We start from the raw sequence: 25,931 nt of genomic DNA, 5'->3' as shown, positions 1-25,931 counted from the left end.
GGGCGGGAGCGAGCGGAGGCCCGGCCTCCTCCTTCCCTCTCGGGAGAGGCTGGTCTGGGGAGAGGTAAGGAAAGACTGTGTGGTTAACCGCCAAGACCCGAGGGGGCCTTGAAGAGCGCCGGTGAGGGAGCTCAGGCGTTTGAGGAGTTCCTAAAAGCAGCGGTGGCGGGCGAAGGCGGAGGTGCCAGGTTTCCTCGCGGAGTTCGCGGCCGGGTTTGAGGGCAAGAAGGGGAAGAGCCCAGCCGAAGTGTGGGAGCCGGGGTACGCCGCTCGAGGCGTGCGCTGCCCGCGCCCCGGTCGTGGGACCCTTTGTCCGACGGGCGTCCTCATCCGCTTCACCGTGAGAGCCCGAGGCGGGGAGGTCCCGGGACGGACGGGGAGAAGAGCGTCGCGAAGTGGACTTCAGCCCCTCGCGGGGAGTCAGGGTGCTGCCCCAGGTTGACACTTGTCTGTTGCCTGTTTCGCTTGAGGAATTGTTTTTCTACCTTTAAAAATAAAACGTTTTGTGTTCCGGGGAAGCTTGCTCTTTTTCATTTCAATTTTAATTAATTGCCCTCTGCTTTAAATTGAACTCCACAGGAGTCCGAAGAGAGTGGGTTCTAACCCAAATAGGCTCAGCCAACGTGTTTTTCACCCTTGGAAGTGTGTGTATTAAGTCACAACGCTTCAAATATTTTCTGTTTCTGTTCGGGGTAGCCCGTCCTCAGATACACTGATGCTTTCTGTAAGCGTGAGTAGTTTTCATCACGAATGCATTTACAGTTTTTCTCAAATGGTGTTCTGGGTCAATAAAAACTACTGAATAGTTTGTACCAATTCATATAAATGTACAGTGTAAATTTATCATGTTACTTATACAGTGGATGTAATCACAGAAACTAGGTTTGAATGTTGACTGACTACTTAACCCGGTACCCGTAGGCAAACCATTTAAACTTTGCTGAACCTGTTTCCTCATTTCAAAATGAAGTAATAAAGCTTATTTCCTGTAGTTGTTACTGAGAATGAACGAAATTACATGTTTAAAGAGTATGAAAGGTATGTCCGTAAATAGTTTTTCTCCCCAGTAATTGGAATTATTTCTTTAGTTTTCTGTTAACTAAAACGTTATTCATACTTTAAAGATCTGTAAAATTAAACAAGTACCTTTACTGAAAGAATGTTCCATTTTTCAGTAGTATGGGCCATACCTTGAAACTAAACTACAAAGTTAGCTCTGGACATTATTTCAGGTACAACAACATGACTCAGTCCCATGAGGAAGAAAGTTGAGAAATAAGCAAAGTGTGTATTGCTTTAGGGTTAAACAATCTTAAAAATTTTCATTGTATATTTTTAAACCACTGTATTAGGAAATCACAAGGTGGGGGGATTGTTGTCTCAAACACCAGATAATAGTATTTGTAACATGTATCTAATAAAGGATTTTATTTGTGTTAAGAAAGAAAAAAAATACACTGAATTCGCTTTAAGTTCAATTATATCTAAAGTAATGAAAAGTAAATACTTCTCATGACCTATGGATATCTACTAAACAACCTTCCACAGTGATCTAAGAAATCTCATTTTATGTTTTCTCAGCAGAGTATTGTCAGTTTAAATTTACCTGAGATCTTCACCTTTTTAGTATGTGTTTTAGTTACTTTTCTCTCATTGCTGAGACAAAATGCCCAACACCCAAAATTAAGGAAGAGAAGATTATTTAGCTCACAGTTAGTGGAGGTTTCAGTCCATAATCATTTGACTTTAAGGCAGAGTGGCATGGCAGAGGGGCAATAGTTCATGGCAGCCGAAGATTGCAAAAGCAGCAAGACCCCCCCCACCCCAAATAAAAGCAAACCTCTTTTCCTCCCTTATATTATATGCAGGCTACCGGATGCTAGGGCACATGTAAAGCTCAAACCCCCAACTCAGCACTAGACAATGAACCAGTGACAAACTCTAGATTCAGCTGCCTCTGAAAAAGCCTGCTCCCCAATGACCGATGAGGCTTTAGGAGGACATCCAGACACAAACCATAACAGTACCCAAAGTTGTTTAATTCACTAGTTATGAATTCAGTATTTAAATGAGTAACATATTCTTTTTAAGATTCACATGCCTTACTTTGTATTTTAAGAGCCAGTTCTCTAAGGGGCATTGCACAGTGGTGAATCTCAAAGGAGGAGCTTATATTCAAGTTTTATTGAAGCTTAAATTAAGAAAATTGAGATTTGGAGAGAATGAGTGAATTACCAATGGCTGTACAGGTAACTTGTGGCAGAGAAAAGACTAGAAAACTTAGAACTCCTGATCATCTTGTTATACATAGGGAACGTATTCCTTTCCATGGGACCACACAAATATTGGAGTAATAGTTTTTGTAATTGAATGTGGAACTACAATGAAATTTAGTTATTAAAAAAAATAAATAAAAGCCAAGCATGGTTGTATATGCCTTAATCCCAGCACTTGGGAGGCTGAGGAGGATCACTGGGAGTTCAAGTGGAGCCTGGGCTACACAGACTCTCAAAATTAAAAAAAAAAAAAAAAGCAAAAGAATTTAAGATAAAGATACCTAGTAATAAGGTGGGTCATAAGACTTCATTTAGTTTTTAGCTTAACATCCATGGGTGTTATGACCCACTTCCAGTGAATGAGACATTATTACCCTTTATTTTTTTTAATTTACATTTTGTTCATTTATTATCCTTCACCTCATGTTAGAGTTTAGATCTTAAATGTCTACCAAAAGCCCATGTGCTAAACACTTGCTTCTCAGCCTGTGGGGTTTTTTGGGGAGGGGGGGCGGTGAAACATTTAAGTGGTAAGGCCTAGTGGAAAGTAGGTTATCAGGAGTGTTTCCTTAAAGGGGAAACTGGAAACCCAGCCCTTATTCTTAAACTTCCCAGCCACCATGAGGTTAGCATCTCCTGTGCAGGATGCTCCTGCCATGCTGTACTGTGCCACCACAGGACAAAAGTGACAAGTCCAAAGACTATAGAGTAAAACCCGTGAAACAGCCAGAAAAAATTTTTCCTTGCTATAAGGCAATTTTCTCAGGTATTTTGTTATAGTGACAGAAAGCTAACAGTTCAGTAGTTATAATTTGGGTCCAAAGAAATTATAGAAACTATTTTATCTCTTGTTGCTTTTGAAAGACTTTCTAAAAGGTATGGAGAAGTGAGAAAGAAAAAAATGTGTTTCATCTACTTTTAAATCCATGCTTTGCTTTCATTGTGTATTATATCTGTGTTGGCTAATATAGTCAGGAAGAATGAAATAATGTTTACTGTGTTCAACTTTATATTTAAAGTAGAATGGTTTTCAGTATTAAACAGTTTCTATTTTTGAAGGGCCGGGGATATAGCTCACTGGCACAAGTGCCTGCCTGGCAAGGTCCTGAGTTTGATTCCCAGTACCCCCCCTCAAAAAAAGATGCCTGACATTTTCTATTTTTGGCATATAGATTTGAAATACCAACTAGATGCTCTGTAACTAGGTATTCAAATACTATTTAGGAAATGAAGCATCATTGTAATTGCATCTTAACTCATGTTTTAGGCTGAGTAAGACTATACCTCTATTCCTTCAAAAGCTGAAATTTTTATAGTTGAGTGAAGTTTGCTAAAAATGTCCTGTTACTATTTTATGATTATGAAAACTGTACTTTCTGAAAAGGTCCCAAAGGAATATTTGAAAATAAGTCCATAATTCCTTTTCTAACATAGATTCTAATTGTGTATCATTCTAATACTCTCTGTGAGACCCCACTTAATCTAAAATGCCCTTACATATCATGCAAAAATATTAAAGCAAGATAAGGTAGTCATTTTATTTATATTAGGACCTGTATGGGAAATACAGTTCAGTCCTATACATATAAGGATTGCCCTCAGGCATTTATTTACCTAAACATGTAATCCTTTAAAATGGATTAGAATTTTATTTACACATTAACCATGAACTAGACAGAGTAAAAGAGCATAAAAATGTAAACCTCACGCCCTGATGATGAATCAGATATTATTTTAAATTAATATGTGTTATGTACATATACCAACTCCCCAAGATAAATATAGCTATTATGTACTGCAAACATGTACTAATAAAAAATAAATAATAAAAGACTCAAATTATGTCAAGAAGTACCCCCATCATCTGGCATTAGGTTGACCATATTATGATTTCTCTTTCTCCAGCATAAAACTAATCCTATCACTTTTCACATTCTTTAAGCAATCAAGTAATCAAAGAATTTTATAGCTGCAATGGATCTTAGCAAGTCCAAGTCACTTTCTTGACAGATTAGTAAACAGACACATACCTGTTGCATAAAACTGAAAAGGTACATTTTTGGCCCCCAATCCATTTGATTCTTTTGTGTAAGATTCTACTATATTCATATATTTATAGTAGAGGTTTCTGCTTGTAGTATTTACTTGAGATATCTAAAATTCATTGAGTACTTCTGGGAAGATGATGCAGCAGTAAAAGGCAACAAACTCCAAGATTTGGGTTGCAAAATCTTGGAATTGTAAAATAACTACTTGGGAAAGTAGTTGGAAAAAGACATTGGGAAAGACATTGGAAAATAACTACTTGGGAAAGAAAAGAAGCAAGGTGGACTCCTGGGACCCAACAAGAATCTAAAGGGAAAATTGAAGCCTACAGAGAAAGTGAAGAGACAGACCATAAAGCAGAAAAAGGAAGAGGCAAACTGTTACTTTCTCCTTGACTCCCAGCTTATGGTATGAGAGAGGAGGATCAAATCTATAGAGACATAGGGTGGGTGAGTCCAGAGGCCTGCAGGGAGAAACACACTAGTGCTGTGTGCCACAACAGATGGTGAACTACTCCAGTCCAAGGGACCACCGTATTTCCTGGAGAGGATGCTTAGCCAGATAACGTTTTAGAGAGGGGCTGACAACCGAAGACTCAGAAGAACCATGAGTTGGCTTTATTTTAGGGTTCTCACTGAAATCCCACAGTAGCTGGGTGAGGGACAACTGTGGGAGACATCCAGGGTCAGGGAGCTGAGATCAGGCCAGCAAGAGACACCCAGAGTATTGTAAACTGAACAACAATGAGACTAGGATCAGCCTGAACTTCTGTGGAACTGAAACCACCAAAATCAGCACCCTACCCTAATCCTATGGCAGTCTTGCTGGGAGTTCCCAGCAACCTGTCCTAATCCTACTGCAGGTTTGCTGGGATCATCCAGAATGGATCTCGATTCTGTCTGCCTCCTTTCTCTACCAGTAGCAGCAGAGATATGCCCTGAATTGGACACTGCCACAAACCAAAGACCCTAAAAGATAACCACAATCTTGAAATCACAGAGAAATTGTTTTCTTCTTTTCTTTGATTGGTTTTCTTTCTTTTTCCCTCTTAATTGTTTTTTCATGAGTATGAGCATTGTTTTTAATTTTTATTGTTTTGCTCTTGGTTTTTTCCTTCATTCTTTCACTTGTCTTCTTTAATAGTTTTATGAAGCTCAGGTAATCTTCCTTTACCCTTAATCCTTGCTTCTAATCTTCTGTAGTTTTCTATTTTTTCCTCTTGTCAAATTTAAATTTTCTCCTTCAAGGGTAAAATCACTCTATTGAGTGGATATTTGATGTACATAATTTTTTGATTTGTTTTAGATTTTGTTATGTAGTTAGAAATCTTGTACTTATGGTTGAAGGTGGCAAATTAGTTACCACATTTGTCATTCTGTAGACTGTGCTTGATGCTATTTTTTATTACTGGTTTACTACTTTAGCCAAGGTGACATAGTTGGTATGATCAATTATTCTTTCTTACATGCCACAACCAAAATTGTCTGGGGGTTATACCATAGTCTGGTACCAAAGAACTGGGTTCTAGGCCAAACAGCCAGCAACCTCTCAGCCCTAATAAATTGAAGAGACAGAATCTTGGGAAACACACAAAAGCCAGCTATGCCTAGAAGACATTTCTAAAAAGTAATCTACTAAAGAGGTCTTGATGCTATTAAAAGCTACCAACCATAAGCAAATAACAAGCATTAGCATAGAAAACAAAATTTTAAAATAGAAAATGAGAAGACAAGGAAACAAGATGCAACCCCACATCTTCGGCTTGCCAAAGACAGATCCAAGGGGCATTGAGGTTGAAGAAATCAAAAGATACCCAAGTGAACTTTCTAAAATAGTAGCAGTGGAAGCAAGAAAGCAGATGAGTGAGTCTCTAGGAAAAAAATCAGAAATAATTACACAGATGACTAAAGACACGATCATAATGGACCTGATTAGTGAATCTAGAGAAGATACAGATTTAAAAAAAGATAGAGGAACTTAGGAAAGTGATGGAAACCATGAATGCCCAACATAGGAAAAAACTGGATTCCATAAAACAGATTCAAACAGATATCTAGGAGATTATAAGTTATGTTGAAAGTATACACAGCAGAATCAACCAATGTGAAGAAAAATACCAAGATCTAGAAGACATGCTTGCTGTTAGCAATCACCAAATGAAAGACTTCTTAAAAATAGCAAAGGACCATGAAACTGGTGCTAGATGTTACAAAGAAGAATAGCATAAGATTAATCAGAATCAATGGAAGATCAGAAGTAGCACAAAGGACATAAAAACTTGTTCACAGAAGTAATAGTAGAAAATTTCCCAAGGATGAAGAGAATTTGACATACAGATAGTGAAGCATGTAGAACTCCAATTATCCATGATTAGGAAAAGCCTACACTCCAGAAGACTCCCGAAAGTCAATGCAAGAAAAGAATATTAAAACCTGTTAGGGAAAAACATTACCTTTAAAGGGATGCCCATTGGAATTGCAATAGACTTCTCAACACAAACCCTTAAATCGAGAGCTTTGAGTCAATCATATATATCAAGCCCTAAAAGAATACAAATCCCAACCCAGATTGATATACCCTGCAAAATTATCTGTCAGAATTGATACACAAATAAGATACTTCCATGATAAGGAACACCTGGAGAAATTGACCACAAAGCCACCACTCCAAAAAGTTCTGCCAAATATTCTAGAAAAAGACAATGAAGAGAATAATTCCATGAATCTCAATAGAATAAATCCACTAGGCAAGGCAAAGAATTAAACAGGGAAAAGGAACCAATAACAGGAAAATAATATGACAAGAGTAAGTCAGTATATGTCAGTTAGAACTATCAATGTAAATGGTATTAATTCACCAATCAAAAGAAACAGATTGGCAGAATGGATCAAGAAACAAGACTCAACAATATGCTGCATACAAGAAACACATTCAACGAAAAAGAAATTCATAGATTGAAATTCAAATGATTGAAAACAATACTCCACAGGACAGGAAGCCAGATAAAAACAGGGAGAGATACTCTATTTGTGGAACAGGGGATTTCAAACCAAGACTGATCAGAAGTGACAAAGTTACCAAATAATAAAGAAACAGTTGAAGCAATAACAATTGTAAATGTATATGCATCAATACTAGAGCACCTCACTATGAAAAACCAACATTAATGGCTATGAAAAGTAGGGTAAGCACTTACACAGTTGTAATGGGTGAATTTAATGCCCCACTCTCTCAAACAGACAGATCAACTAGACACAAAAATTAACAAATATCAGAGCTGAACCAAATCTTGGAACAAATGGACTTAGTGGATATCTACAGAGTGTGCCACCCCACAAGAACAGAATGTATATTCTTCTCAACAGCACAATGGGCTTTCTCCAAGATAGAATTCTAGCTCATAGAACATGCTTAACTAAATCCAAAGGAATTAAAATTATTTCGTACATATTACCAGAGCATAGTACAATGAAATTGGAACTCAGTAACAAAAGAAATTACAAAAACTACATAAACATATGGAAATTATATAACAGCCTTCTGAATGACCGATGAATCACAGGTGAAATTAAAGAAGAAATTAGACAGTTTCTACAATTAAATGACAAGGCCAATATGGCATACTGGGACTTATGGGATGAAATGAAAGCAGATCTTGAGGGAAATTTGTAACAGTGAATTTCCACATCAGAAAAACAAAGCAAGCCCAAATAAATAGCCTGATGTTGGACCTCAAGTTTCTAGAAGAAAAGTAAATTAAACCCAAAGCACACATTAATGAGGAAGTTATAAAGATCAGAGCAGAAATTAATGCAATTAAGACTGAAAACAATACAAAAAATCAATGATCAAAGAGTTGGTTCTTTGAAAGATTAAATAAAATGGACAAACCCTTAACTAATCTTATCAAAAAAAAAAGAAAGAAAAGGCTCAAATCTATGCAGTTAGGAATGAAAAGGATGAAATCACAGCAGCTCATGCACAAAACCAGGAGATCATAAATACCTACTTTGAGAATGTGTATTCTAATGAAATGGAAAACTCAGAAGAAATGGGTGGATTTCTAGATACATATGAATTACCAAAGCTGAACAATTCTAAATGACCCAGTATCAGTCAATGAAATTGAAGAAATAATTTTAAAACTACCAACAAAGAAAAGCCCAGATCTTGACAAATTCACTGCTGTGAGAACCTAAGAGAAGTTCTAATACCACAACTCCTCAAACTCTTCAATGAAATTGAAAGGGAAGCAGTACTCTCAAACAATTCCTGGTATCCTCTGATACCAGAGCCAGAGAAGGATCTAACCAAAAATGAAAACTACAGGCCAATCTCCTTAATGAACATAGAGGCAAAAATCCTCGTTATGATGCTGCCAAAGAAAAGGCAGGAAATCATCAATATTATATACCATAACCAAAGTAGGACTTATCCCAGGGATGCAGGGATAATTCAAATAAACAAATCAATAAATGTAATATAACACATTAACAATTCCAAGGACAAAAACCACATGATCATTCTAACATACACAGCAAAAGCACTTGACAAAACCCAACACCTATTCATGATAAAACTTTCAGAAAATTAGAATAGATGCTCTTTATCTCAATCTGATACAAGCCATCTATGACACACCAACGGCCAATATTATACTAATTGGTGAAAAGCAAGGCTTTCATTCTAAAATCAGGTAGAAGACAAGGAGGCCAACTGTCACCGCTCCTGTTCAGTATAGTTCTGGAAACATTAGAGCAATTAGGCAAGAGAAAGAAAAGGAATATGGATAGAAAGGAAGAAGTTAAATTATTATTTGTGGATGACACGATACTCTATATAGAAGACCCCCAAAACTCCACCAAAAAGCTCTTAGATTTAATATCCAAGTTCAGTAGTGTAGCAAGGTACAAAGTTAACACTCAAAAGTCAATAGCATTCCTGTAAATAAATAAACTCACTGAGAGAAAAATTAGGGAAACAATACCTTTCACAGTAGCACCAAGAAAAATGAAATACCTAGGAATCAATCTAACAAAGTAAAAAGACCTTTACATGAAAACTACAGTATTCTGAAGAAGGAGATCAAAGAGGATAGCAGAAAAGAAAAAAAGGTTCTTGGATAGGCAGAGCCAATATAGTGAAAATGGCCATACTTCCAAAACTGTTATACAGATTTAATGCAATCCTGGTCATTATACCAGTAGCATAATTTTATGAGCTATTCCTCAGATAAAGACTAACATCTAGAATATAAAAAGAACTAAAAAAATTAGTTCTCACCTGAAATTAATAGACTCCTAGATGAAGAAGTATAAACAACAAATAAATATATGGAGGTTTGGGGGGATTTTTTGTTTTTTTGTAACAGGAATCAAACTCAAGATCTTGTGTTTGCCAGGCAGGCGCTGTGCCACTGAGCTATATCCTGGGCCTAAATATATGAAGAAGTGTTCGACATCACTGGGCATTTGAGAGATACAAATTAAAACAACATTGAGACTCCATTTTGCTCCAGAAAGAATGGCTGTCATCAAGAAATCAACCAATAACAAATGCTGACAAAGCCAGAAGTGCAAATAAGAACCAAAGTGGATGATAGGTCTCAGCTAGTAGGAAGAAATGTTTAAATGGAAAGGGCAACAAGGAGGGGGGGTGAGGACGGAAAGGAAGGAAAAATGAGAATAAAAGGGAAAAAAATCTTTTGTAGATGAGGAGGGAAGAAGGGGTAAAGTGATGGGAGAGGAATGGGGGAAAAAAAGAAAAATCAAGATATATTATGTACAGGTAAAAATCCCTATGATGACTGTGATCATTACATATATCAAAAGTAATATAAAGGGAAAAAAGAATCCTCTACTGTTGGTGAGTGTGTATATTGGTACAACCAATATGCAAATCAGTATGGAGATGCCTCAAAAAACTAAAACTAGAGGTGCCATTTGATTCAGCTATTCCCCTTCTAGGAATCGTCCCTAAAGAGTTAAAAGCATCATAACACAGTGATATGTGCACACCCATGTTTACAGCGGCACAGTTTGTAATAGCTAAATCTTGGAAACAGCCCAGATGCTCATCAGTGAATGGATAAAGAAAATGTGGTTTTATATACTATGGAGTACTATACTGCCATAAAGAATGATAAACGAGACATTTTTAGGTGAATGGAATGTTTTCACCTTGAGAACACAATTTTTAAGTGAAATAAATCAGACATGTTTAAGTATTATATATTTCTCTTGTATGAGAAGTACAAAGTTAAATAAGGATCAAAATGGATGGTAGATATTGGGAATTAGGAAGAAAATATTCAAGTGGGAAGAGAAACGAGGGGAAGGAGAGGAAAGAGAAGGGAGGGCATAGGGTTAAAAAATAAAATAGAATGGAAGGAAAACAATAGAAACAAAGTTTTTTGGGGGGGTTTTGGTGTGTGGGGGGGTTGTTTTGTTTTTTTGGTACCAGGAATTGAACTCAGGACCATGCACTTGCCAGGCAGGTGCTGTGCCACTGAGCTATATCCCCAGGCCAGAAACAAAGTTTTGAAAAAGGAGAGGGGATGAAGGATTGAAGTGAAGGGAAGGAAATAGGAGAAAAGAATTAAAATATATTATGTACAGGTACAAATTCCCTATGACGGATGTGATCATTATGTGTGTCAAAAATGTACCAATAAATTTTTTTAAAAAATAATACCTTTAGAAAATTAAAATTCATTAAACATCATTTTTTAAAATTGTATTTATTTTTTTTGGAGACAAGGGCTTGCTATGTAATTCAGGCTAGCTTTGAATTCAGTATGTAACTAGGCTGACATCAAACTCACAGCAATCCACTTGCCTCAACCTCCCAGATTCCGGGATTACAGGCTTGCACCACCATGCCCAGTTTGAACATCAATTTTGTATATCCTATTATCAAGTCAGACAGGAACTAAAAATTACCACAATCCTCGTTTCTAAGCCCTGAACAGTGTATCAGAAATTCTCCAGCATGATTTTCAGCACTGCTACTGAGTGAAAATAATTCTTCCCCAATCCATAGTTGACTATGATAATTTCTGTAGTTTTTCCTATTGAGGCTAGATGTGACCTGGAGATCTTTTTCAGTAGCTAATTCATTACATTTTTTATTTTATGTGGTTCTGGTAATCAAACTCCACGCCCTGAGCATATGAAGTAAGCGCTGTACCACTGAGCTACATCCCCAGCCTAGTAACTCACTTGGAATTAGTGTACAAAACACAGTTGACTTTCCATTCCTGAAAGAAGGGTTGTAAAGCAAAATGTTGCACTAAATGAGAGATTAGACCAGAACTCTGCAATCACTCTAATTATTGAGACTCCTTTCTTTGAATTGTTGGCAATATTTTATTCACTAGCTAATTAGTAATAGGTAAAGAGTTTGAAAATCCCCAAAAGTATGTCATTGTTTTATATGTGATTTGGTTAGGATCTACTACAAATTCTAAGCATGACTGAATTTTTAATTAGCATCTTTTGGTTTTAATAGCAATTACTCATGTTACTTCACACAATTGGTAGATTATTACGAAGTTCAAGATAGAGCAGTAGTGGAGATTGATATTCCATGAAAATCCAAAACTTAGAACTTTCCCACTGATAGACAAGACTGGAAGTAGCTCCAAGGCTCTGGCGTCACCAGACAAGAACTTTTGAAAAGAATTTTTCTCTATAGTGCTTATATGTAAATATGAATCAGCTATGTATCTCCTTAATATTCCTCCCACAACCAGTTCACTTATTCTACCTTTTAATGTTTATTTATAAATAACTATAGCTATAATTGATAACATGGGCTTGTCTGATAACTATGATACTACTACTTTATGAATTTTTTCTACTTTACTCCTGTTTTAATATCTACCAACTAATTCTTTAATCTTGAGATATTTTCCCAATTTTGATTCCTAAAGGTTCATCTGTTGATGTTGGTCCATTTTATTTGTTTCTGAGCTGGCCCAGAATTTGGTCTCCAGCACTGATCCAGTCAGAAATAACAAAGGGTGTTCTTACAGTCCAAAACATGACTTCTTTGCTGTTACCTTAGAAGGGATAATATCATGGGGCAGTTTACATTATGTTAACTGTAAAGCAGGTCTTGAGTGACCTGTCTTTCGTTTGCTTACTTAGAAATTTGTTCCAAATTAAAATAGTTTAATGTATTTACAGAAACTAAGAGTTGTATTTTCCTAACTTACATACCAGTAATTAATGAATTCCCACATACTATGTCTTAGTCACTTTCATATCAGTGGACACAATACTCAACACTCACAGCTTAGAGGAGGAGGGTTTATTTTTGGCTTATGGTTACAGTCCATGATCCGTAGGCTTCAAGGCAGAAAGAGCATAGTACAAGGGCATAATGGAGGAAAGCTGCTCGCATCATGGTCTTTAGGAAGTAGAGAGGAAGGGAGGAAACAGGAGAGAGGTATTCCTACAGGTCACACCCCAATGAGCCACCAACCTCCTAACAGCACATGAAGCTATGGATTCCTCAATGAATCAGTCCAATGGTAAATATAAAGCACCCAGGATCAATCACCTTCCAAGTGATCAGTCACCTTCCAAAAACTCCATCTCTGATAACATAAGGCTTTGGGGGAACATTCTAGACCTAAACTATAATGTAGTATAATTATTATGTCACTAATTCTCATCTAATGAAGAAGTGGACATATGTGCATATAAATCATACATAATTTAGGTTCATAATAGAGACTAATATTAATAGAAAGGCAGAAAGAGGGGCTGGGGATTTAGCTCAGCGGCAAAAGCACCTGCCTGGCAAGCGCAAGGTCGTGAGTTCGGTTCCCGGTACCGGACAAAAACCAAAAAAAAAAGAAAGGCAGAAAGAGCCTTTCAATAGATATAGAAATAAAACTATGTAAATGTTTTCTTAAGATACTGATGTATTTAAAATAGTGTTTGAGATAGTCAAAATGACAAGCTACATTTTACTCTTTAATTATTGTAAGAAATTTATATGAAAAGTACTATGTGAAACTGATTTAGAAGACTATATTTGGGAAATAATCTTTTCATCTTGATATCATTAAAACAGTGGTACCTGGTAGGATTTCACAGAGCTATAATCAGTATTAGATCAGAAGAGTTAAAGTTTTGTTGTATGTAGATCATCATTATTTTTAATATAAACCAACCAGGAGCAGTGCTTTAAAATCTAAAAAAGTTTCTACTACGGTGTTGGTATGATCATCACATCCTTAAGGACTAGCCCACTTTGATGATTCCTTTATTAAAAAAATAAATTAGCTGCCTTAGTTTTCAATTTTCATTATATACTGATATATTTTTAACTTTATCATGCATGCTTGTAAAGCGCCATAAATCCTTTGAGGAAAATATAAAAAATATATACAAATGTTGCCTGGTACATTTAAAGAATACTATTTTCATCTGGAGTGTTTGTTTACATTTATAAAGGAATGGGAAAATGGTTTTCATTATTCTATAGCCATTTGTATAAGTTTAGTCTTTCCACTTCCAAAAGTATAGTTCTATGTCACATAAAATACTATGTATTTAGTTTTTTACTTAGAGAAAATGAATTGTTTAGAATAGTAAAATATGTCCTGGTCTAAAGTCCATTACAATGTAATTAACCAGTTTACTTAATTATACTTAATTTAGAATGGGGTTACATCTCGATAAATCCATTGAAAGCTAAAAATAAACTGCGTTTAATACACCTAACCTATGAGGTATTATAACTTTCAATGCGGTATGCTGTGAAGTATCAGGCATTTACCATGGGATCTTGTGGCTTACTGGGACCTATGTTTCACTTCTCCTGGCCAGTTTTGTGAACCACACATTGCTAGCCCAAGAAAAGATCAAAATTCTAAATTTGAAGTGTTACTTTTGCACTATTGTAAGACCGGGACCACCCATGTGAGACGTATGTTTATTTCATTGCGATCACGTGCCTGTTTATTTGTAGTATGTCTTTTTTGTTAGAATAAGATTGTAAACATTCCCAAGTTTCATTTGGAATCTTTTAAAACTTTTGTATTTCTTTTCACTTTTTTTATAAATCAGAGACCAGCAGTAATTGTAATGTTATTTTAAACAAGCCAAAAATCTATTGTAATATGTAATACTACTTAAATGAAGAAAGTTAAAAGAACAACCAGAACTCCAACTGATGATTATAACTTGCAGACCCTGATGAATATGTCACTCAATCCAAGTCGGCCTTCTTCATCAGAGGTAAGAAAATTCTACCTATCATTATTTTTGAGAAGTTTTGGTAAATCAAACAGGCAAGTTATATAAAGTATTAGATATTGAGTCCTTGCCTCACGCGTCCCATTATCCAATTACACTTCTTGTGTCACTAGCTCTGTTTCTCCAGTATTCTGAATTGAGACCTCTGATGAATTGATCTTACATCTTTATTTCTCAGTAATGAAGAGAAATAATATGATGTGCTCCATACCTAGCTTAAATTCCATAGAGAAGTCTTGATCAATCCTTAGCTCATATTTTTGACTCTGCCTTTCTCGTGCTTTATTGTTTTCATTTGCAGAACAACTCCTTTATTTCTCCACCTGTACCTTGCATGCTCTAGAGCAGCAGAACATGGTAGAGAAAAATATGCCAACATAAGGACTATTCTCATGTCAAATTCAAGACCATGAAACTTTTACTGATAGTCTGCCACCTTTCATTCACTACATAGTGAGACCCTATGTAAAAAAATACAAAGATCTTTAAATAACCCAGAGGCTCTACTTATTTTTCTTTTTCTACTAACCTGATTTTTACTTGCAAGTTTTTTCTCCACTGTCTCTGGCTCAGTCATACCAACTACCTTGAGATCTTTCCTTTAGCTCTTCTTTATTGTTGTTTTTTTTGTTTGTTTGCTTGTTTTTGGAGGCAGAGTCTTGCTACATAGTCCAGGCTGGCCTTGAACTTACTGTTTGCCCAAGGATGGCTTCAAACTGTGGCAATCCTCCTGCCTCAGCCTGCCAAATGCTCCCTTTAGCTCTTTCTGGAACTATCTAGGATATTGTCTGACTTGTTCATTATTTCCCTTAATTCTTTACTCACATCTAACCTACTCTGTGATAGCTACCCTATTCTATTTAAAATTGAAAACTTCTCAATCTTTGTCTTCCCTATTTTTCCTACTCTGCTTTTATTCTCTTTTCCCAAGTAACTGCTTATTGTTTTTCCCCTAAAAATGTACTTGTAATATACTAGGTAACCTATTAGTATTCTATATTTATTGATTATTTCTGACTTTTAATATTCAGTGAGTAGCAACTTTCCTTAGACTAGAAAATGAGACTCAATTTGCTGTTTCTATTGGAGTATTCTAAATAGAAGGATTCTAGTTAGAGTCATTATAAAACATTAATGGAAAAGTAGATGGTTTTATATATGCACAGGTAAGCTTACACACGTGCCCTACATATGGAATAGGTTCTTCCTGGAATTATGGGAAACAAATATATTTTCCAAACCATGGTGTTAGCTGTTTTGAAGGTACTCAGAGTTACCAATTATCACAACTCTAGTATGGAGGTGATACACAAATGATGAAGATTATATAAGATCTCTCGAAAGGAATGAGTAGCTGGGGAAGTGGGAGGGATAAAGGTTGCTGTTGAGAAAACTAGTATTCTTACTGTAGGCCACAGAAAGAGCATTTTATCAAATATTTTGAGATAATCTAAGAATAAAGCTATATCTACATGAAAATATGCTCCCAGGGCCAAATAACTAACTTAACAAATTTTTGAATTTCCATTTTTTTTATTCACAGAGATGCATAAATTTCTGTTTATTTAAATTTTATTTATTAAAATTCTATAGGATATCAATTGATTTATATCCACCTTAAAAATATTTTAACTGGTTTTCTTTTCACTCAGTTGGTGGAGCTTCATGTTTTTTATGTCCCTGAAGGATCATGGAACTATCAGTTAAATACTATATCGATACAAGTTGTTAACAAATTTATTTCTGCTGGATTTATAAGGTAAGTATTTTGTGATCATGTAACAAAGTACTTGAAGCCAAATCCCTTTTTTCTATAGAGAAAAATTCTTTCTGAAAATTTAAAAATTACAAGTGACAAATATTTTCATTATTTAATGGATCAATTCCTAATTTAATGAACACTATTGACAAATAAGATTATGTAATAGGTAAACATTTTGGTAGGATCAGATGTCATTTGGCTCTAATACTGTTACCCAGAAAATGGCATATAACCTGCATTTACTTTGATTATATACAAAAAGAAGAAAAAAAGTTATCTAAAATTAAAAATGTGTTTGAAGAGCTATAAAATAATAGTTAAAATGATATATCCCTAATACCCTTTTCTTAGAACTAGTAAAAATATAATCAATGAAGATATGTGTGTTACCTACATTTGTATGTGTATGATATGTGTGTTTTGTGTATATTTTCACATTCACAGAAACATGATACTACATAATCTGACTGCCTGCTTTTATCTCTCTTGAGTGTACCTCTTTTCCTAAACTTTCCCATCACTTTCTTCAATCATATCAGCCTCCTTTCTCTTCTGGAATACTTCAGATATGGCCCTACCTCAGGACCCTTGAACTTTTTGTTGTTCCTTTCCACTAGAATGCATTTTCTGCCTTTATCACATGCTCTCTTATCTCCTTTAGGTCTTTACTCAACTATTACTCTTTTGTGTATATATCTTCTGATCTTAAGTAACAGTAATAGACAGACCCCTTTATTCATTCCTGGTTTATTTTTTCTATAGTACTTACAGTTATCTTATGAATTATTTTTTTATTATATACTTTAATTTTTTTCTTCCACTTAAAGTCTATGAGGGAAAAGATTTTTGTCTGTTTTGATGAATACCACATTTCCCTCCTGTGTAACAAGGTTACATAATTGAGGCTCAGTAAATATGTTGATGAAACAATGGTTCAGTGAATGAATTCTCTAATTTTCTTGTAATATCCTAGGAAAACAAGAACTTCTAACAATAACATAAGTGATGGCTTTAAATTTTAAAAATTGAGGAAAGTATCCCTAATGAGTAAAGTTGTAGAGTCTGGCATCATTTCATCATAAAAGAAATTCTTAAGTATTGGGGACCCCTGCAGTGAGACTCCAACCTCTTGCAAGGTGTTACAGCACATGGCAAGAAAGAAAGAAAAAGCAAGAGACAACTTGGCAGTACAGCAGGGATCCGAGATGATCGGTTGTTCATGAGGAACAAAAGGCCAAAAGGCAGCCAGAACCCCAGCATTTATTGATTGAGGAAGGGACTATCGGATGATTCAGATTCAGAGCGAGGTGGTGATTTTAAACTGAGGGTCTGGGGTTGGGTATTAGCTCAGCGGCAAAGCACCTGCCTGGCAAGCGCAAGGTTGTGAGTTCGATTCCTGGTACCAGAAGAAAAGCAGAAAAAACAAACAAAGACTTTTACATTGAAGATATCAATATGTAATACAATAAGCATTGTTAATTCCGTACCACTCTGTTTGTAACTCTGTAATGTCTGTACTGATCCTTTGCTATTTTGTAAAACGTTGTCGATCTGTTAGTATTTTCCTCCTTTTATTTCTAAAATAAAAATAAATAAATAAATAAATAAATAAATAAATAAATAAACTGAGGGTCTTGCCCTGGAGCATCTTTAGTCTTAGTTTTAGTCTTAGAGGTTTTAATCTTAGTCTTAGTAGGCTGGGTGGGAGATCTCAAAAAGGTGATACGAAAAATTCCAAGCCTCCCTTCATCCCTTAGGGAAGTATATAAAAGTAGCTATTGTTAATTTGTGTTCCCCAACACTTAAGAACAAATTATTCCTGCTAAACTTCCAAAATAAGTATTGGTGGCTAAACTGGTCTTTATACATGGATGTACCTTGAAACCATAATGTTAAAAGTGAAATAGATGAGACACACAAGCTTAAAAATGGTAGTCTCTTATGTGAGAAACCAAAGTATAAATGGATCAAAAAGCAAAATAAAAGACATTAAGAAATAGATAAATCTTTGGCAGATGCAAAGGGAACTAAGAGATGGAGAGGTGGGAAGGGGACATAAAAAGAAATAAGATATGCCATGTATATGTACCAACCACCCACAATCAGTGCATTAATGATGTACCACAAACATGTATTAATGAAATAAAATAAAAAATGTTAAAGTATATAAATTCCATAGCAAAGTTTTAGTTCATAAAATTTGGAGATGGATTACAGAAATAGAGATTTTCCTTTTTAGTACGAAAAGAACTTTTTAAATATTATTCATGTAATTTTAAAAGACAATCATTTATTTTGAAAAGTATCGGAAGATCTACAAAGGGCAAGGCAATATAAAAACAGTATTTTAAGCTATGTCAGATATATGAAATTATTATTTATGTTTGAGATAGTTGACTAAAGTTACTAATCATTAGTATATCCAAAACCTATTTACTTTTATATTATAAAACAATTTCATGGTGTTCCAGAGTATCTCCTCAACTTACTTTACAAGCCCTGAGACTGCGCCTTGGAGAGTTCCTTGGTGAGGATGCTGTTGCAGAAAAATTTTTATTTCTAAAATGCATTGGAAATAATTTAGCCGTGGTGAGTATTATTTTTCCTTCTGATAAAAGAAAAGGATACCTTATCAAATTTTGTTTCTTAAATGCATGTTACCAGGCACTAAACGGATGGGATTTTTTGGTATATAAATTTCCTTGAGAAGAAACAGAAAACAAATTTAAAATGTGATTAAACTAGTTATTTTTGGCAAATTGATACTTACTATGTACAAAACTAGATAAAAGAATCCACTAAAGATCTTGCCCTTGAAGTGTATTCCATGTAGCAACCAAGAAATAAGGTTTTTTTTAAAAGTAATTGCATGAAAGGGAATAATTGATAGCAAGTTATAGTTTGCTGAAGGTCTTGGATACCTGGTTTATAAGTTGCTACTCTTTGTGAAACCTGGAGTTTTTGAGCAAAACAGTGACATGATTAGAAGTTTAATAAAAATTAACTGGGAGGCCAGGCATGGTGGTGCAGTTCTGTAATCTCAGCATTTGAGAGGCTAAGGCTGGAGGATCAACATGAGTTTGAGGCCAACCCCAGCTACATAGTGAGTTTAAGGCCAGCCTTCACTACACAGGGAAACCCTGTCTCAAAAAAAAAAAAAAAAAAAATTAATTAATTGGGCCTCACTGAAAAGGGTGGATTGAAGTGAAAACAGACTAGAGGGAGGGATTCAAGCTAGGAGGTTTTTAGTGGTTCAGGCAACAGGTAAGAAGTGCCTAAGGAATAGGCTGCCTCTCAGATCTCGTCTACTACTAGGTAGTAGTTCTACGTAGTGAGTCCATGTAAAAGATAGCCACAATTATTATTAAATGACATAGAACTTCTAGTATATTTGATGTAGTAAATAGAAATTGCTTTATAGTCTATACTTTTTAGAATCTAGGCATAGTTTTTAAATTTGGCTTATATGTGCTACACATATATAGCCTCTGAAAAGAGAATAGAGGTAAAAATAATAAGAAAATATTATAAAGCTTCAGGTTTTTCTCACTTATTTTTTTCTAGGTGAAGGAAAAGCAAGAATCAGAACTAAAACTCAAATCATTTGCTCCTCCATATGTATGTAATACAATATTTTAAACTTACACTAATTTTTTAACTCATACTGTTTTTTTAATTACAAACTAATTTTTAAATTTTCCTATATGTTTTAGGCTCTTCAACCAGAATTATATTTGCTTCCTGTAATGGACCATTTAGGAAACGTTTATTCAGCATCATTAACAGTTACTTTAGATGGGCAGCAAACTAATAATGATATTGCTGAGATGGATGGAACCATCCAGAGACCAGTTAGTGTAACTTTGTCAAAGGAAGAACCTGGAAGAATTCCCAGTTCCTTAGAAAACATCTTGAGAGAACTTTTTAGCAAGAATCAGGAAGAAGGTGATTTCAAGTGAAATGGGAAAATTAAAGGTTATTACTGTATGTTTTAGCAGTAAAGTCTGTGAGTAACTGCTGGGCAAACCTTGCTTACAAAGAGAAGTAGGTAAAAGAAAAGCTACAATTTAGTTTGGGGATTAAAAAATTGCCAAGTAGGAGGGAAAAAAACCTCTCCTTAAGAAATAGTTATAGCATTTAAATAAATCCTACTATCTTTGCTTCTTTTATAATGAATATTTCAGATAAATTAAGACTATAGGAAAAGAAAAAGGAAGTGATTTACCACATAAAACTTTGGTTATTACTCAGAGACCAGAAGGATCTTGTTCAGATAAACAGTGTCAAAACAAGGCAAAAATCTTCTTACTGTGGGGGACAAACGTATTTCTAAGAATTCAAAAAGTTTTGTCTGATTGTACCTATCAATATTAAAAAGTGCTGGGTAATTAAAAATACTTTTATCCTAATTAAATAAATATACTATTAATAAAATGGGCTAAACTCTAAGAGTAAATAGAAAAATTTCAGTTTTGATATTACATAAGGACATATGCTATTTACAGGGGAAAGACAGGTATATTAAATAAATCCCCCAAATTAATTACAATATCCATTAAAGCTGTGAGTACTAGTAGCCAGGGTTTGAACCCAGGCCTTGTATATGCAAGGCAAGCACTCTACCACCAAGCTATATACCCAGAACCACAAATCTACTAGTTTCTAACTGTAGTTACATGTATTATCACCTAAACTTAAGCAATACTTCATGTTCCAAACAGCATTTTCATATTTCTTTTTTATTACTTGACTCTGGTGAGATGCTCATTGAGAATCTTTACCTTTGTCTTTATTTGGGCACGTTTCTACATTCCAGTCATTATAAAAATCACTTAAGGTTAAACTAAAGGAAAAAGATACCAGGAAACAGAGTGGAATCCCAGTATTCCTGAATAGTACAAGGTCAAGTGGTTAATAAAGTGGTTCATGAGTAGTGTCATATTTTACATACAGCCAGAATTAAGCTGCTTACACAAAACGTCTATAAAGAATAGTGGGAATTTTAATTCTTTAGGTTCCATGCAATTGTAGTTTTTTAGTACTAATCTGTTAGTGCTTTAATCCAAAGAAATTGTCTTGTGAATGAGAGGCTATGTTCATTTTTAAAAGCTCTAAAAACATTAAATAGAAGATGAGGATTAACAGTAATTCTACAAATCAGAGATAGCTCTTATTAACATTTTGATATATATTTTTACAGTTACTCTTTTCAGTTCTTGCATGCAATATGTACTTTTTCTTTTTCAGCAAGGACACATACACTGAAAACAAAAGCTTCTTTTATCTTAAAATATTTCATAGATACTTCATATTAATATAAATCTTCATCATTATGGAATTCCATTATAATTTATTTCCCCAGTCCTGTATTTATGTTTTTGCTATTATGTATAGAGCTGTAATATTTTTCTAAATGCAAATTTGTGCATTTGTTCTATTACTTTTTTTAGAAATTTAGATGCTGGTTCTAAAATAATATAGTTTTCTTGGCGTTTTTCTTTTAGAAGATGTTCCAAACTGGTATATCTTTCTCTGGTCACATCCTTTTCCAATAGGGGTAACTACTGCTTTGATTTTTGTAATAATTGTTTTTGCTTTCCTTTTTAGTTTTACAAGCTGCATGTGTATACCTTAAAATATAGTTTAATTCTATCAGATTTTAATTTGATGTATATGTTTGGACTTTCTTATTTTAGTCAATATTGTAATTATAAGATTCAACTACATTGTCACATGTTACAGTTTCATTTATTTCCATTGTTGTATACTGTTTGTATGAATATATTATCATTTGCTTACCTTTTCTACTGGTAACAGATATTTTTGGCTTGTTTGTAGTTTGGGGCTAATAAAAATATGCAATTACATATATTTTTACTTGAGTTCTTGCTGTACATTTACAAGAGACTTTGTATTGTCTACACATGCTCAACTTTACTACATAACATCTATGCATTTTCCACAGTACTTGAACCCAGTGCCAGTCCCTGAAAGTTCTTGTTGACCCATTACTTTGGGAGTATATTAAAGATTTTCTATTTCCTTACTTCTTTTCCTCCACTTTCTGAATAATTTTTTTAACCTTCTGAATAATTTCTTTAAATATCTCTTCCAAATCTATTTTATTAATTATGCTTTAGTGTATCTAATCTGTTATTAAGTCTTACATTAGAATTTTAATTCTGAATATTTGTTTCTCTACAAGTTCTCTTTGGTTGAGGATTTTCATATGCCTAATGACCATTTGGATTTGCCTTCAGAAATCTTCCCAGATGTTTTGCATATTTTCTGCTCTTCTAAAAGGTTGATTCATTATCTTACATGTATAAATTCTGAATTATATAATGTCAGTATTTTAAAATGCAAAATATGAAGTAAATCAGTACTTTGAAAGAACTTCAGTGTGTGTATATATAATTCATTCTAGATTTTAATTGTGACCTATCTTTTTATTCTTTTGATGACAGCAATTCTTAAATTTTGTCAACATGTTCAATTACTGAGAAAAGAATATTGATGTCTTTAAATATCAATTTCTGCTGTATATATTTGAAGCTCTGTTGTTAGATCAATGCATATTTAGGATTAGTTTGTCTTCTTGATGAACTAACCCCCATATTATATAATGCTTCTCTATATTTGTGATAATGGTCCTTATTTTTATTTTTATTGAGTCTGATATTAATATAGCCATTCTACCTTTCCTTTGATTAATGTCTCTATGGTACACCTTCCTCCAATCTTACTTTGAACTTATCTATGACTTTACAGTTCAAGTGACTTTTGTGTAGACAGCATAGTTATTTAAATTCAATTTGGTAATGTATGCTTTTTAATTAGAGTGTTGAGATATTTACATTTAATGTAATTATTGGTATGTTTGGTTTTAAATCTGCCATCTTGCTAATTTTCTTTCTATTGGTCACATCTATTCTTTTTGCTCTCTTTTGTCATTTTGGGGTGTTGAATACTTTTTTATGACATAATTTCATGTTTAGTATTGGCTTCTTATACTGCATTTTTAAAAAATTCTACTGTTTGCTTCGGGTAGGAGTCAGCAACCGTGTATTATTTTTATTTTAAAGTATGACCTGTTGCCTGTTTTTATAAATAAAGTTTTGTTGAAATATTGTCAGTGACTGCTTTTACACTATAACAGGGTTGAGTAGTTGTGACAAAGACCTTATAGTCCACAAGCCTGAGATATTTACTGTCTGTCCTGTTAAGAAAAAATTTTCTGACTCCTGTTATGTGCTATGTATTATGTATTATGTACTATAAGTTGAAGTCCACTTTCAAATTGTATATAATTTCAAAAAAAATTCAGAAATTCAGAAGTATCTTCTTTCCTCTGTTGTGTTGTTACTGTTTTTACATTAGGAATTAAAATGAGGAGGGCAATGAATTTTTATATCTATCTCATTTATCATTTCTTTCTGCCTGAAAAATTCCTTTAAAATTTCTTTTAGTGAAACTCTGCTAATGGTGAATTCTCAGCTTTTTACATCTGAAAAAGTCTTTATTTTGACTTTGCTTTTGAAATGTATTTTCACAAGATATAGAAAGTTCTGGTTGACAGGTTTGTTTGCTTTTTTTTATTTTTGTGTTTCTTGCATAATTTCAGAGAAGTCTTATTTTACATTTTGTTTCTTTTTTCTCTGTTTTTTCAGATTTTACTTTGGTTTTCAGCACTATTATTATGATATACACAGTATTTAGATTTTATTTAAACCCTGATTGTGGTTTTCTAAGATTTTTGCATTTATGGTTTGTTGTTTTTCAGTAATTTTGGAAAAATATTTCCATTACCTTTTTTTTTTAACTGAAAATTCAAATCTCCTAATTGCCTTATAACATCAACTTTGGGATGAACATAAGAAAAATTATTATAGATTATCTACCTTCCCCCACCCTGGTTCTAAGTGGAACTTTCTACTCTGTTGTTCTGAAATTTTAATGAATCAGATTTATCAGCATTTTCTTTTATGGCTAGTTTTATTTAGTGTCTTCTTTAAGAATCCTTCTTCTACTCCAAGATTTTGAAAACCTTACAAATATTTTATGGCTTTCTTTAACATTTTCTATTATGTAAACATCTTATAGTTTAGTTCATTAATCAAGTAGGAATTAACTTTTATGTGTTATATGAAGTAGAGGTCCCTAATTTTTTCCATATGTGCAGTACATTTTATTGATAATTGTGCAGTCTTTTAGTTATTCACATTTATCCTATGTTTCTCTTTTATTACATGAGAATACAAAATATCTGTGCTCTAAGTTTGATATATTAGCAGTCTTTAAAAATTTTACCATTTTTAGAAAGAATGCACTCATTCCTATTCTCTTACTTAGCTTTTCTCTGATTTCTGGTGAAGTTCAACATCTGTTAGTGTTTATTGACTAGTTCTATAGCTTTTGTGATTTTTTTTTATACATTGCCTATATTCTGTTGAAGTAGTCATATGTAGGTTTTGATTTGTAAAACTTTTTGCTTGTTATATTTTTACAGTTTGTGGATTGTTTTTGATGATTTTCAAAGAGGTTTTTGTGTTTGTTTTGTTTTGTTTTTGCAGTACAAGGGATTAAACTCAGAGTCTAATACTTGGGTAGGCAAGTACTCTGTCACCAAGCTATATCCTCAGGATTTTTTCATTTTCTTATTTTGAGATAGGTTCTAACTAAATTAACAAGGCTGGCCCTGAATTTGTGATTCTCGTACCTCAACCTCCCAAGTACCTGAGATTCATAGGCATGAACCACCACAACCAGCAAGTTTTTAGTTCTTGTGTACAAAAATTGCATATTTTTTATGTTTCTGAGTTGCATGTCATATTTAGAAAGGCTTTTGCCACTCCTGGTTTAAAATAATATAAATATGTTATGAATGATTTGTTTTTACTTTTCATATTTACCTTTTTAAGCCTCCTGAATTTGTTTAGTATAAAGAATAAGGTAGTATGGATTTCTAAATGGATATTCAGTTATCTCTGAATATAAATTAATTCCTTTCTCTTTGATTTCAAATGGTATGCTTACCATATACTAAATTCCTATATACACATGGCAACTTTTACACTTGCTATTATTGTCCTTTTATACCTCTTCTAAGCCACTACTGACATGGATGGTTAGCTTTATATTTTTTTTGTATACCTAGGATGGCAATTTTCTAGTCATATTATTATTCCTTGTTGTGAGGATCAAAATTGTGTGTTATGTGAAAAATGCTTTTCTATTTTTAAATCACCAAATGTAAGTAATTTTCCTCAAACTCAATTTTAATTTTCTTGAACTTTTATTTGCTGTTACTTATCATTTTATTAGAAAGTTAAAAATTTTTCATAAATATTATAAGCTCTGAGGACAAGGCTTTATAACTATATACTCAGTCAAACACAGTGCATAGAACATAGTGCTAAATAAATGTCTATTAAATAACCATCTTAATATTACCTACTACGTTCTTAGGTAATAACTGTGATAGTACAAAATATGATAACAAACTATATCCCTTCCAAAATATGTGATACTTTAGAAAATAAAATTTTTGGTAAATAATGGAATTTGGAGGAGAAT

The 25,931-nt window shown here is 33.9% G+C and overlaps 1 protein-coding gene across 1 annotated transcript in view; it reads left to right on the top strand.

Moving 5' to 3' along the window:
- Spata1 (spermatogenesis associated 1) overlaps positions 1-25,931 on the top strand; it is a gene marked incomplete at its 5' end in the record, with an annotated part of 48,520 nt that continues 22,589 nt past the window's right edge. The window contains 6 exon segments of the mRNA XM_005385158.2: positions 1-64; positions 14,405-14,575; positions 16,246-16,352; positions 18,827-18,944; positions 19,920-19,973; positions 20,069-20,300. Of these exon segments, the coding sequence (XP_005385215.1) occupies positions 14,474-14,575; positions 16,246-16,352; positions 18,827-18,944; positions 19,920-19,973; positions 20,069-20,300 (613 nt within the window).

Source organism: Chinchilla lanigera, unplaced genomic scaffold, assembly GCF_000276665.1.
Source record: "Chinchilla lanigera isolate Chin_1 unplaced genomic scaffold, ChiLan1.0 scaffold00022, whole genome shotgun sequence".
Taxonomy (NCBI): domain Eukaryota; kingdom Metazoa; phylum Chordata; class Mammalia; order Rodentia; family Chinchillidae; genus Chinchilla; species Chinchilla lanigera.
Note: the sequence above shows the minus strand (reverse complement) of the source record. Positions and strands in the feature narration are given on the sequence as shown.